The 12,793-nt window shown below is 52.8% G+C and overlaps 1 protein-coding gene across 1 annotated transcript in view; it reads left to right on the top strand.

Annotated features, from left to right (window-relative positions):
- ITGB5 (integrin, beta 5) overlaps nucleotides 1–9,987 on the top strand; it is a 111,417-nt gene extending 101,430 nt beyond the window's left edge. The window contains exons 11-15 of the mRNA XM_012641596.1: nucleotides 410–632; nucleotides 4,620–4,729; nucleotides 6,976–7,095; nucleotides 8,419–8,585; nucleotides 9,245–9,987. Coding sequence (XP_012497050.1) covers nucleotides 410–632; nucleotides 4,620–4,729; nucleotides 6,976–7,095; nucleotides 8,419–8,585; nucleotides 9,245–9,340 — 716 coding nt within the window. The 3' untranslated portion in view covers nucleotides 9,341–9,987. The remainder of the gene's footprint in view (nucleotides 1–409; nucleotides 633–4,619; nucleotides 4,730–6,975; nucleotides 7,096–8,418; nucleotides 8,586–9,244) is intronic.
- The last annotated feature ends 2,806 nt before the right edge of the window (nucleotides 9,988–12,793 follow it).

Genomic DNA, 12,793 nt, shown 5'->3' with positions numbered 1-12,793 from the left:
AGTGCCCATCTCACGATCCTTAACTTACCTCATCTGTAAAAGTCTCGTTTGGCATGTAGGTAATGTTCATAGGTTCTGAGCATTAGGGAGTGAACACATTTGGGGCCATTATTGCTATAATCGAGGCAGGAGGAAGCTCTCCTGGGTCCTTGCCCTGTGGCATGACTTGGCCATGTTCTGGACACACTTGGAGCACCAACCCAGACCCAGCCAGACCGCACCAGCTGCCAGAGTCCCCAGTGTCCCTCCATGCTAGCACTAGGTCCTTTCCCTGTGTCTCTCCAAACAGGCTCTGAGGGCAGAGTCAGTGTCCCGCTCTCCCGGCTCCCAGTGCCCAGTGCATGGCAGGCACCAGATGGTTCATGTGTAAAGGCAGGCAGGCCCTGACGTGCCATGTGTGTCCTTTTAGGCCATGGTGAGTGTCACTGCGGGGAATGCAAGTGCCACGCGGGTTACATCGGGGACAACTGTAACTGCTCGACAGACATCAGCACGTGCCGAGCCAAGGATGGCCAGATCTGCAGCGACCGCGGGCACTGCATCTGTGGGCAGTGCCAGTGCACGGAGCCAGGGGCCTTTGGGGAGATGTGTGAGAAGTGCCCCACTTGCCCCGACGCCTGCAGCACCAAGAGGTAACGCCCCGCTGACAGCACCACCCACGCTTCCCACCCAGGCCAGGCCTGTCTTCCAGCCGGTCAGCCCTTGGGGCCAGCCAGCCTCCACTTCCCCTCTCCCGAATCTTCCACCCACCTGGCCTCACTGGGGAGCAGAACTCTTGCTCACCATAACTAAAATAGTAGCTTGGAAACATGGCTTCCATGGATATTGTAAGACAACAAAAACAAAACAGAACACAAAAAACAACATCGCTATTCTGTTCCTAAACAGGTTTAGAAATTACAGGAATACAAAGTTAAATGAAATTAAACTGGTATTGGTACCAAAATAGCACCTTCTCAGAGCCTTTAGTATACTATTGTGTATTTTCCAAAGGAATACAGCATGAATCCTTTTTCCAATGAATTTGATCTCCCCCATTGACATCTCCCAAACAGCGTTTCACAGATCACCCATATGGGAAGTGCTGCTTTAAACAAAACGTAATCAGAAGATAAATTGGATAGGAAGGCACCCGACCTAGATAAGGCATGCCAGAAACAACGGCAGTGGCTTTTGAATTTTCTGCTCCATTTATACAGATAATGGAGCGCTGGTTCTGCACTGCTGCTGAATGCAGAGATTGTCTAGACTCGGCACAGGCCTTCACTGACTCAGCCGCGGGCTCACGTAGTTGCTGACCTCCTCCCACGGCCCAGCCCCTCACACTCCCCCAGGGTGCAAATGAGAAGGAATCGCAGACCCATGCCACCTGGAAAGCAAGAGTGACATTTGCTCTTGCAGTCTGCTGGAGAAACAGCTGTGTCATCATTCTCCGTGCTAAGGAGCCAGGCGGGAGGGAAGCAGGGACACAGATGATCAGAAACAAATAATGCAAACATCGTCTCTCTTTGGCTAAGGAGCACAACCGTGTGACTTTCTGTTGGCAGATTTCCCTTCGGAATGTCTGGCCCAGGCTGATAATGAAATGAGCTCACGCTCCCTGAGCCCACAGTGGCTGCTGATCAGTCTGCGCTCAGAAACGTTCCGGGTGGCAGAACCCCCGCTTGGACTTTTGCCACGAATAACCCAGGCGTAGGTAATTGGAAGCTGGCCGCAGATGGAGAGACAAGATAGACAGGGCCAGGTTTTAATTTGTTTAATTGGAAGGGTCGAGGGAGAGTACGGGAGAAGAAAACCAGACCCACTTTAGACCTGCTGAGAGAGAAGGAACAACAGAACTCCAGATACAAACAACCGCGGGGAGGAGGCTGGGATCCCAGCTCTGGAGCCCAAATAGCCGTGGCCATCTGAGCATGGAATCACAGCCACCGTCAACATTCTGTGCCTGAGGGAGGTGCTCCCAGCCCCTGGGCACATGAGTTCTGTGGGGACTGGGGGCCAAGCTAGGACAGCACACATGGAATCAATAAAAGGAGATGAAGCCCTCCGTCTTCCCTTCCTATGGAGCAGCAGGGCAGTATGGGGTTGGCTTTAGGTCAGTTAAAAGGCCCAAGGGAAAACAACTCTTGCTTTAAATATTTAAAGCATTTACTTCCTAGAAGACATAGACTTGATAGTTTATTATCCATTACACAATACCAAAGGAGCAGGGAGAGCAAAGAGATGCCATAAGGGAGCATAACTATTCCTTCTTATTTGTCTCTGGGCCACACTGACCCTCTGTCTCTTTCACGGCCTAGTTGAAACTTTTTTTTTCTTTAAACAAAGTCCTTTTGATAGTGACTTATATCAGGCTGTTTTTTCCTACTTCCTGCTCTGCTGAGAGCCACCAGGTTTTGAATGTCCTATGTCCTTTTCCCCCTGGAGTTTCAGGGCAGCCAATCTCCACTTTCTAGAACTAACTAAATATACCCTTCACTTTGGGTGAGTTCACACTCAGCACCAGCTGATTTCAATTAACAGGCTCTCTGTGCAAAGTCTCTCCAAAAGACTTTAATAAAAAAGGGCAGACTTATTTTAGTACATGACTGTACTATGTTACGAGTTAGACTGATACGTCCACATGGATAATTAGGGAATGTTTTCTGGAAGTGGCCTGGAGCTTTGGTTTAACAACAGAGCATCCGATGTGGGGCACATAGGATCCTTGCTGGGACGGAAAGCAGCCGTGTTCCTTGCCGTGTGTGTTTGTGAATCCAGGAGGCTGGCAGGGGGGAAGGCCGGGCAGCATGAGCGGCCAGAGCTGGAGCCACCCACTCCTGGCCCCCAGCAAGTCTCAGTTGCCTGCCTCTGGGGCTGTGACTGTCAGGGGAAATGTAAGCGCTATCAACTTGTTTCTAACTCTGCAATGTTCCCATCAAGTCAGTCCCAGGAGAGTGGGATTTTGTGGCCAATTCTCCGACAGCTGAATTCTTAAGCATACTAGAACCTTTTAAAGACAGTTTTATCCACTTTCTCTTTATGAGCTACTCGCCCATTTCTTCTTAGTGTTCAGAAAGTGGTATAGGGACTTGGGGAAGGGCTTGTTAATGGGGGGTGGGGTGCCTGGCTGCCGGACCTAGCTCTGCCATTGACTCCTCTTGGGCCTCAGTTTCCCCCTCTGGGAAATAAGGAGGCCGAATGAAGTGACCTCTGAGCTCCTTCCAGTTCTGATATTCCACTTCACAGTTTCTGCACTGGAAACGTTTTGGTAACTGGCCTCCTAGTCCCAAGGAGTTAAAAAACAGATGATGATAAAGGCAGCGGGTGTGGTTATACCTCCCTCTGTATTTTTGCTGCAGAGCTTCCCAGACACGGAGCCCCTTTGATGCCCACGGGCAGCTGCGCCCACGTAGCTGAGGCCCCACGAGGTGACCCCTGTACTCCAGTGGCCCCCACGGCATGCCTGGCTCCTGAGCCCTAACCCCACCTCCTGAGGGGTCCCTCCTGCGGGCTCTCACCCTCCCTGTAGCCCGCCGCGCACCACCGCCACACACAGTCCCTGAGGTCATGTGGCAGCTGGGTAGTTTCGCTCAAGCCACTCCTCCCTGGAGTCCAGTTCTCACCGTCCTAGGTACGCTCAGCCCCAGCCCCCAGAGGGGTCGGGGCCGCCTGCCCTCCCACATCAGCCCCACAGTCCTTAGCCTGCACCCCCAGGAGTCCCGTTCTCCATGTCACCTAACACAGGACATGGAGGAGAGCTGGGTGTTGACTATCTAAAGTGTAATAGTAAGAATCTAATGGAAGTTGTAATTAAGCATGTTCACACTGTCTGGTTTACACTGCTGGCCTGGGTGGGAGGAGAGGGCCTCAGAGCACCTCTGGCTCCTCATGCATTTTCTAGAGAAGGCCCCTTACAAAATGGAGGTTTCCTGGAAGGGAGTCGTCACCGTAGCCTGCACCAAAGTCTAGTGTAGACTGGCCGACAGGTACGAGGGCAGCAGGGCCCTGGGGAAGCCAGCAGGTGGTCTCTGTAGGGGAGGGAGGGGGGCTGGAGCCGAGGTTCTCCGGGACAGGGGTTCTCAGCCCTCGCTGTGCATCAGACTCACCCGGAGGTGGGGTTCTGTAGGTGTGGGTGGGCCAGGCACTGGTGTTTTCTCTGAGAAGCCCCCTGGAGAGTCTGATGTGCAGGAGGCTGAGAGCCCAGCCCTGGGTGATGACTGAGGTGGGATCCTGGGAACTGGCAGTGTGGGGGCATCAGGCACTGGCCATGGGGATGGGAGGACCCCTCCGGGCATCAGGAATATAGGTTCTTATCTCTTATGTGGAGCAGACTCCTCACCCAGGCATTTGACGTGTCAGGTGCTGATGGATTGGGCTCCTGGTGTCAGCATCTGAAAGGTCTGGGGCTTGACAGGTAGACCAGACATGCCTCCAAGCTCCCCTGTGTTCCTCCGAGAACCCTGGGCTTCCTGCATAACAACAACAAGAAGGGCAGAGCAGGGACATTCCCTGAGGCCAAATGTCTGCAGACAGAAAGAAGTTAAAGCCTTCAGGGGACCTGCACTGTGGGAGCTCAGTTACACGTGCAGGACTGTTCTACACATCTGACACCCGCATTTATTTCTTCTTTTCCAAAGAGATTGTGTCGAATGCTTGCTGCTTCACTCCGGGAACTCCGGGAAGGCTGACAACCAGACCTGCCAAAACCTGTGCAAAGACGAGGTGATCACTCGGGTGGACACCATCGGTGAGTGTCCCGGGGCAGCCCTGGGCAGCGCCCCTTTTGGACCTTGGCAGCTGCCTGGAGATTCTCTCCTCCATGGCAGGAGACTGGTTTTAGCCTTGGGCTAGGAAGCACAGCCCAGGCTTCCTTGGCATATCTGCTGGCTCCCCGTGAGGACACCGTGCTGGAACCCCCTCCCCTGCCAATGCGGATATCAAATGGTGCAGGTGTTTTGGAAGACAGTGTGGCCGTTCCCTGTAAAGTCAAACGTAGGATCCGCGTACGATCCAGCAACTCCACTCCTAGCTGTATGCCCGAGAGAAGTGGGTCCCTATGTCCACACAGAAACTTAGATATTCAGAGCAACATTATTCATAATAGTCAGAAAGCGGAAACAACCCAAGTGTCCATCAGCTGATGAACGGTACAGAAAATGTGGTATATCCGTAACGTGGAATACGACTGAGCGTGAAAAGGAGTAAAGCCCTGACACGTGTTACAACACGGATGAGCCATGCAGATGTCACGCGGAGTGAAAGAAGCCAGACAGAAAAGAACATACCTTACATGATTCTGTTTACATGAAATGTCCAAATAAGCAAAGCCACAGACACAGGAAGTAGAGTAGTGGTGGCCAGGGGCTTGGGAGAGGGGGAATTGGGATTGACTGCCAGCAGGTGTGAATTTCTTTTTGGGGTGATAGAAACGTTCTGGAATTAGTGGGAATGGTCACACAGCATTGTGAATTCACTAAAAGTACTGATTGTATGCTTTAAAATTGTTAAAATGGTGGGGAAAAAAGACTATGTACCTTGAAAGGTCGTCTGCGTCTCAGGCTCCCCTCACTGGCAGGCTTGCCCGTCCCCGACCCTGGCCCCTGCACACCCCTAGCCCCGCTGCCTGCCTGTCCTGGGCCCAGCTCACCTCTCCTGCAGACCTGCTTGTCCTTGCCACCCTGGTTTTGACTAACTGCATGGCCGAGTCATGGCCTCTGAGTGTTGAGTCATGTGTTCACCCAGTGCCTACTGTGTGCAGGGTGTTGTCTGTGCCCTGGGAAGACAGTGGGGAGTGGGCCTCGGTCTTGTCGCCCCCCCCCCCACGCCCGTCTTCCTCCCCTGCTTCCGTTTTGCTGCTCAGGGGCTGCTGACCTCAGCTTCTGCCTGTGGGACTGGTTGCCCCTAACTGGGCACACATGGTCAGAGAAGCTGTCATTTACCCTTCTACTCCTTCCCCTGGGCTTTGTCTCTCTCTGTCTCTCTGTCTCTCTCTCTCTCTCTCTCCCTCTCTCTCACACACACACACACACACACACACACACGCACGCACGCACGCACGCACATCTCTGGCCTATCATTAAGGGGCTGAGCGAAAAGCCCAGGGTTTCGTGTTTGGCAACCACACTGATTCATCCGCTCCCAGGTTAGAGCTCCTTTGAGCAATGAGGTTGAAAAAGCCAGAGCTGCAGAGCCCGTCACATGGTAACGCTGACCTTCGGTTGTCCTCGGGCCGTTTGCCATTGCCCCTGCTTCCTCATCCTTCACACCTTCGTACTCCCCCTGGGTCCTTTCCCTCCTAAAATCTCATCACCCTCTCCTGGGAATCCTTGGAGTGCAGATAAGGCCTGGACAGGCTGTGACGCTGTCCCCCAGGTGCCGGCAGCGGGGCGCGAGGAGGAGTTGGGGCGGATTGAGGATGGGCTTCGTGATTCAGAGGGCGAAGCCAGCTGGTGTCCAGAGCGCGCTGGGGTGGCCTGACCTCAGCGCTGACTCACTGTATTTCAGGGTGTGGCACCGCTGTGGGGCGTCTCTTATCCAAATGTCCTCATCACCCTGTGGTTCTTTTTGATTCTACATCCCAGGAAACAGCCGCTGCCGCGTGGCCTCTGCAGCCAGCTCTCACCCTGAGTGGCCTGGGCTGTTCCCCGCATGTGAACTCTCCCTCGCGCCTCAAAGGGGTCAGGATGGCTCTTTCTTTGCTCTATGCCTTTAATTTCCACGGCTGGCTCCATTCACACCTCCCATTCCTAACCAGTGCAGGCTTTTCTTTCACATCACCCCCGCGAACACTTCAGAGGTTCGAAGATCCTTAATGTGTCCCATGTGTCCCCAAAGCAATCCAAACTCAGCCCTGGGCCTGCGTTCTACATGTAAGAAACCAGAACTCATTTGCAAAGTCCCAGCCCCCATCTAGGACTCCCCGCCCCCATCCCACCATCAGTGGCTCTGGGCTGCTCAGAGACACTCACGACATTCCTGCTTGTTTCCTTCCAGTGAAAGATGACCAGGAGGCCGTGCTTTGTTTCTACAAGACTGCCAAGGACTGCGTCATGATGTTCACCTACACAGAGCTCCCCAGTGGGAAGTCCAACCTGACAGTCCTCAGGGAGCCAGGTGGGTGAGGCCCAGGCGGCCCAGCCCTCGGGTTCTGATTTCTGATGCCCTTCCCTGCTCTAGGGGCATCGCCCATTCTCTCCTCACTGTCCTTTCCAAATGCCGAGAGAGGAGAAATACAATCCCTTATGAAGATCCAGACCTAGGGCCGCTGCTACCCTACTCCTGGAGCTTAGAAGAAAGGTGGTTATGCAGCCGGGGACCGATTGTCAGGGCAGAACTCGGGGGGCAGTGGGGGGTGGGGCAGTGGGAGTCATAGGGGGAGAGGGCCCTGACCTGGGAGGGGTCTCATCTTAGAGCAAACGGAACTCAGGAGTGGAAGCAGCCACAGAACACACCTGCCTTTGCAGCTAGTGGTGGCGAGGAGCTGCCGTGTTCCACAGGGCGGTCCAGGGCATCTGGACCACCAGGGCTGGACAGGATGTTGCTCGAATGAGGAAGTAGCCGGGCACACACACGGCCCTGGCTGGCTGCTGCTGCTTCCCGGTGTGGACGCCAAGAAGAACAGGTGCAGCGCTGGGTTAAACATCCCTGCCTGCTGCCTTGCTCAGCTCCCCAGACCACTGAGGAGGTCAAGCTTCAGTCCAAACTCCAACATTCTGCCTCTGCTTTGGGCCCAGGGACCAGTGGCCTTTGCCTTAGAGTAACTGGGCTTCCTAATAGTGCCCCTTACGTTCTCCCTGGGGGGCAGAAGGGGTAGAGAAGAAAAAGATATTCTCTCTTCAATTCACAACATTGCAAACTATTTTTCTAAATTGGGCCAAACCACATAATGTGCCTGCCCTGGCCTGGAGGCAGCGGGAAGTGTGGTACCAGAGCAGGGCGCTTGCCTGTAAGAATGAGGCTTTGTTTCCAAGCGCGTCTTTGCGGTTCTTTGAAAATAAGCACATTTGCTACAAGGGGCTCCACACTAAAGGCTTACAAATATGGGCCCCAGCCCAACCCTTGCGGAAGTGGCTTCATGCTGCCTCCTGCCTGCCCAGTCTGCTCCTGGAAGCACTTACATGAAAGCTGAGCTGGGGTCCAGTATCCTGCACTGGAGACTGGGTCTGGCAGGGACGTGCATTCTGCCGATTAGGGGAAATGCAGCCGTGCACCAGGCCCCTCATCTAGACTTTGCCACCAACTTGCTATGTGACCTTGGAATCTTTCACTTTCTGTACACTGGGGGAACCTTCCTGCCCCCAGCCCCAAGTCTCCCAGAAGCACCGTGAGGATCTAAGGCGGAGCAGAGGGGAAGGCTTGGGGAGAGGCGCACCTTAACCTGGGAGGGGCTCGGTGATGCTGGTGGCTTTGCTCACCATGTCCCCTGGTCCCCTCCAGAGTGCGGAACCGCCCCCAATGCTATGACCATCCTCCTGGCTGTGGTTGGCAGCATCGTCCTGATTGGGATTGCACTCCTGGCCATCTGGAAGCTGCTTGTCACCATCCACGACCGGAGAGAGTTTGCAAAGTTCCAGAGTGAGCGATCCAGGGCCCGATACGAAATGGTAAGCCAGTGGAAATTGGAAGTAGAAGAGACTTCAAGGTAGGCAGGATTGAGTTCAACCGTATGTTATCAATAAAGGCCCACTAGCATCTTTGGCATTAAAAACAAAGAATCAACACCTGAAAGGGCCGTGCCCACTTCTGGACAGTGAGATTGTGCAGCCCTGGTGCAGGGTGGGCTGCGCAGAGCCCAGTCCCAAACCCAGGTCAGGAGCGTTGGGGGGGCAGAGACACTGGGCACGGCCGAGGCAGGAAGATATCCACAGAAAAGGAGCTCTGTTTCTTATAGTCTGTTACAGTGTTCATGCATGTCATACATACATACACCGTGTCACCCCAGGCAGACTACAAGCTCCTAAAGGATGGAGCACGGAGTGAGCACCCACTGAATCCCCGGAGTTAGTTTCTGTTAAAGCTGGAAGGGACTTTAGAGACCGTCTGACCCAAACCCTCGTTCCAGAGATGAAGAGTGGACACTAAGAGAAGGCAGGGGACTTGCCCAGGGCACAGAGTGAGGCCTGGAGCACAAGGCCGTCACCGCCCGCCTGTGTGCTCTGCCTGCTGCCTTCCTGGGGGCTGACGTGGGGAGGTCTAGGGCCTGAGTCTGCTGGCTTGAATGAGTGAACTTAACGTGTGTCCTCTTCCCTCCCGTGTTCTGTAGGCTTCAAACCCTCTGTACAGAAAACCCATCTCCACGCACACTGTGGATTTCACCTTCAACAAGTTCAACAAATCCTACAATGGCACAGTGGACTGATCTCGCCTTCTCCCGGGGGTAGGGGGAGCTGATGAAAAAGCCAGACTGAAATGCCTCGAACAGCTGCTCAGCTTGGTCACAGCTCCCCAGATAGGCAAGCACAGAGAAGACCTCCGTGAGCCTGGGCGGGGAGCACATTGCCTGCACAGCAAGGTGCCTGGCCACACCACCCGGCTGCTGGGCTGGAGCCACGCTAGGCTGTGTCCCCTCCGAGCCCAGGAAAAGCAAGGGGGACGTTGGCGCTCTCCCCACCACACACATCCCGCTCGTGTCAGCGAACTGCTGAGGTGCTGGGCTGCCTCTCCCTCCTAGAAGGGCTGGCCTCCAGCCTGGCTGGACAAGAAGGCCACTGGGGAGGGGACAAGTGTGTAAAACCAACATGCAGTCTGGCTTTTTTCACGTTGATCATTTTTATATGAAATAAAAAGATCATGCATTTATGGCATAGTTCTGACTACTGAGAATTTTCTGCCTGGCGTCTGTGCCTTGCACACGGGTGTTGGTGATGGGATTGTTGAGATGCCTACTGAAGTGCGTAGTTTGCATATGTCAGTTTTCCTCTCCTGCGCGTGTTTGTTTAGTAATTTTGTAATGAAAAGGAAAGAGATTGGGGTTGAAAGTAAAGATTAAAACCAAAAGAGTTTGTGTTTGCCCAATACTCTGTACAATCGTTGTGTGTGTTCCTTTCTAAGTGGCCTTAAATGGTGGCCCAGTGGGGAGGGACTAAAATGGCTGCGTACGTCCTCAGGGAGGGGACACGAGCCAGTCCAGTGCTCCAGACCAGCAGTCACTGAACAAGCTTGAGGTGCTCAGGGCGGTCAGGGTGGTGCCGGGAGCACTGAGAAGGTCTTTGTACCCTCCCAGCTCTTGCTTAAAGAGCGTCCCAGGCTGGAAACAGTGAAAGCTGCCCTCGGCCTCCTTCCCCTGTTCGGAGGTGCTGAGGCTGGAAATAGCTTGTGCGGACGAGGGAGGGTTGGTCCGTGGTTCTCACGGAAACCATTTCTTACACTCTTATCAATGACAGTTTCCTTCCAGTGCCTTCCCCGCCCCACTCCTGTGTCCCCCGCAGGCCCAGAGCACAAAACCCCTTTCAGCGTTTTTTCCTGGAGGGCCACGGAGTCCCCTTAGGTTCCCATGTCTGAGACCCCTATCCCCTTATTCGTAGAAAAGGAAACGGATTCCCAGAGAGGGGAGTGGCTTGCCCAAGCGTCAGGAGTTCGACCACAAACTGGTACTAAGGCCCCATCTCCTCGGCCCTCCTGCTTTGCGCATGAGTCTCTTTCACTGATCATTTTTGCCATTGGCGTCACTTCGAGGTTCCTGCACTTTCATTCCAAATTGCTCTGTCTTCAGCCTTGGACCGAGTTCCCCGTACTTCATTTTGGCAAACACGTTTGTCTTTGGCAAAGACAGATGCCAGTCACTAGATAGGGCCTGCTACCTCTGGCGCAGACACAAGCACATTCTGAGTTTCCTTCATCTTGTGTACATGGGATGAAACAGACCTTGTAACTTGGTGAAGCCGCCTTAAATCCTTTTTGGAATGAAGCCAAATGTAAATAAAATATAAAACAGACAGATAAAATAGGAGCTTTGAGACTTTCTGAATTGAGAAAAAATAAATGTGATTTTGGAAGAAACTGGGCTTCTTTCCTGTTTACTTATGGGTTTCCTGGAGACAAATCATTAACTTGTTCAAAATCTCCTTTTCTGTAAGCAGCTCTGTAAGGGCACAACGTTCTTGAGCCACAGACACTAAAGGATGCTTTGCTCCTGGTTTCCACGGGCTGTGCAAGGTCGGGTGTTGCCTCTCTGACCCAGAGGGATGTGTTACAGGGACAGAACCAGCGCTCACGGTGCCCTGCTGCCCCCTGCTGGATGTTCTTGGGACGAGCTGTTTGGAGACCTGAGTCCTGAGATTCTATAACCCAATATAAGAACCCTTGCCTGGCATGGCCTTAGGTCCTGTTCATAATTTGGTATCTTATTGCCTCAAAAAGCCCATTCTGTCAGTCTTATGAGCTCCATTTTAACAATGGAAAACATGGAAAATATCATAAAGAAAGTAAAAATCTCTTGGCGTCACACCACTCAGAGGTAACTATACTTGACCTTTTTGTGTATGACTTCTTTTTTCTATACACATATATGCAGTTTTAACCAAAGTGGGATTATACTGTCATTCTTTTTAAAAGGACAGGGAATTCTCATTCAGCTTGGTTGACAATGGGGTCTGTTAAAAAATGGCCTGTCTTGGTGTCTTAATTGTTAGGAAGCTGGAAACTGAATGTTTGTAGGGTCCAGAGGCTGTTCCTGATGGGGACAGAGGAAAAGAACCTCAGGTTCTCACTGGGCTCCCTGTCCCCTGCACTGGGCCTGCCCCCTCCGCTGACACCCCATCCTCTCCACACACATTTTCTGATCCTCTTACAGATGTCTTGCTGCAAAATATCTGTGTTTTAAGGTGCTGTGAATTCATGTTGCAAAAAGGCAAGACATAAACTGTAAGGGTGCAACCTTTGGGATCTCGAGCTCAGCGACCTCCTAGGGCAGGTGTTCCTAAACACTCTGCGTCGTGGACCCCTTCGGCATTCTGGTGAACGCTGTAGACTCGCTTGTCAGAATCATGCTTATAAATGTGTAAGAAAGAAGGTACTAAAAAGTCCAGGCCTATTTCTCGGGGTTATTCATCTTAGTTTGAGTTCCAGAACACCCTGGAAGGCTAAGCCCCTGAAGCTTTGTTGGTTCCACCCGCACAGACTCAGGTTCCTGTGACTAAAAGCAACCTCCTCTCCTCGCTGACCCTCACAACTGCCCTGCATGGTGTCAGGGGCGGTTCCCCATCTGACAAAGGAGGAAATTGAGGTTAGTCACCTTGAGTGGGGGTCAGCAAGGGCGATCCAAGCCCAGGGACCCCTCCTCTCAACACCTCTGTATCGCACTGTCTCCTGGGAAGCACGCCTGCCTTTCCTCATCCCAGAGCTCCGCCGTGGGGCACGCATCTGTACTGAAACAAAATGAAGTACTCATATAAATTAAATTGTAAAATAATAAATTTTAGAAATTATAAAATCTCTCCTTTTTCTTTGAATCTTTCTCTTTTGTCTTCATCATATGAGCTGCCTCTGGTACACACGTTAACCAAAAATCCCAGTACAGTTCAAGGAACTGTTCTATTTTTAAAAATGAAGGAAGATGACAACTGACACAAATCTCATGATTCCTGGCACAAAGATTCAATGCTTTGAAGACTCCTTCCCGAGGAGGAGGCGCGCAGGTTGGCCTGGGCACTGGTGTGCAGCTGGTCTTCCTGGCCACACCCGCTAGCCACGCGATGTGAGCTGGCACGCGTGTGGGTTGGCATTCATGTCCTGACCCTTGCTCATAAAACAATTTAAAAAAATACGGGGCAGGGCGCGGTGGCTCACGCCTGTAATCCTAGCAGTCTGGGAG

The sequence above is a fragment of the Propithecus coquereli genome, unplaced genomic scaffold (genome assembly GCF_000956105.1).
Source record: "Propithecus coquereli isolate 6110/MARCELLA unplaced genomic scaffold, Pcoq_1.0 Scaffold10, whole genome shotgun sequence".
In the NCBI taxonomy this organism is placed as follows: Eukaryota; Metazoa; Chordata; class Mammalia; order Primates; family Indriidae; genus Propithecus; species Propithecus coquereli.
Note: the sequence above shows the minus strand (reverse complement) of the source record. Positions and strands in the feature narration are given on the sequence as shown.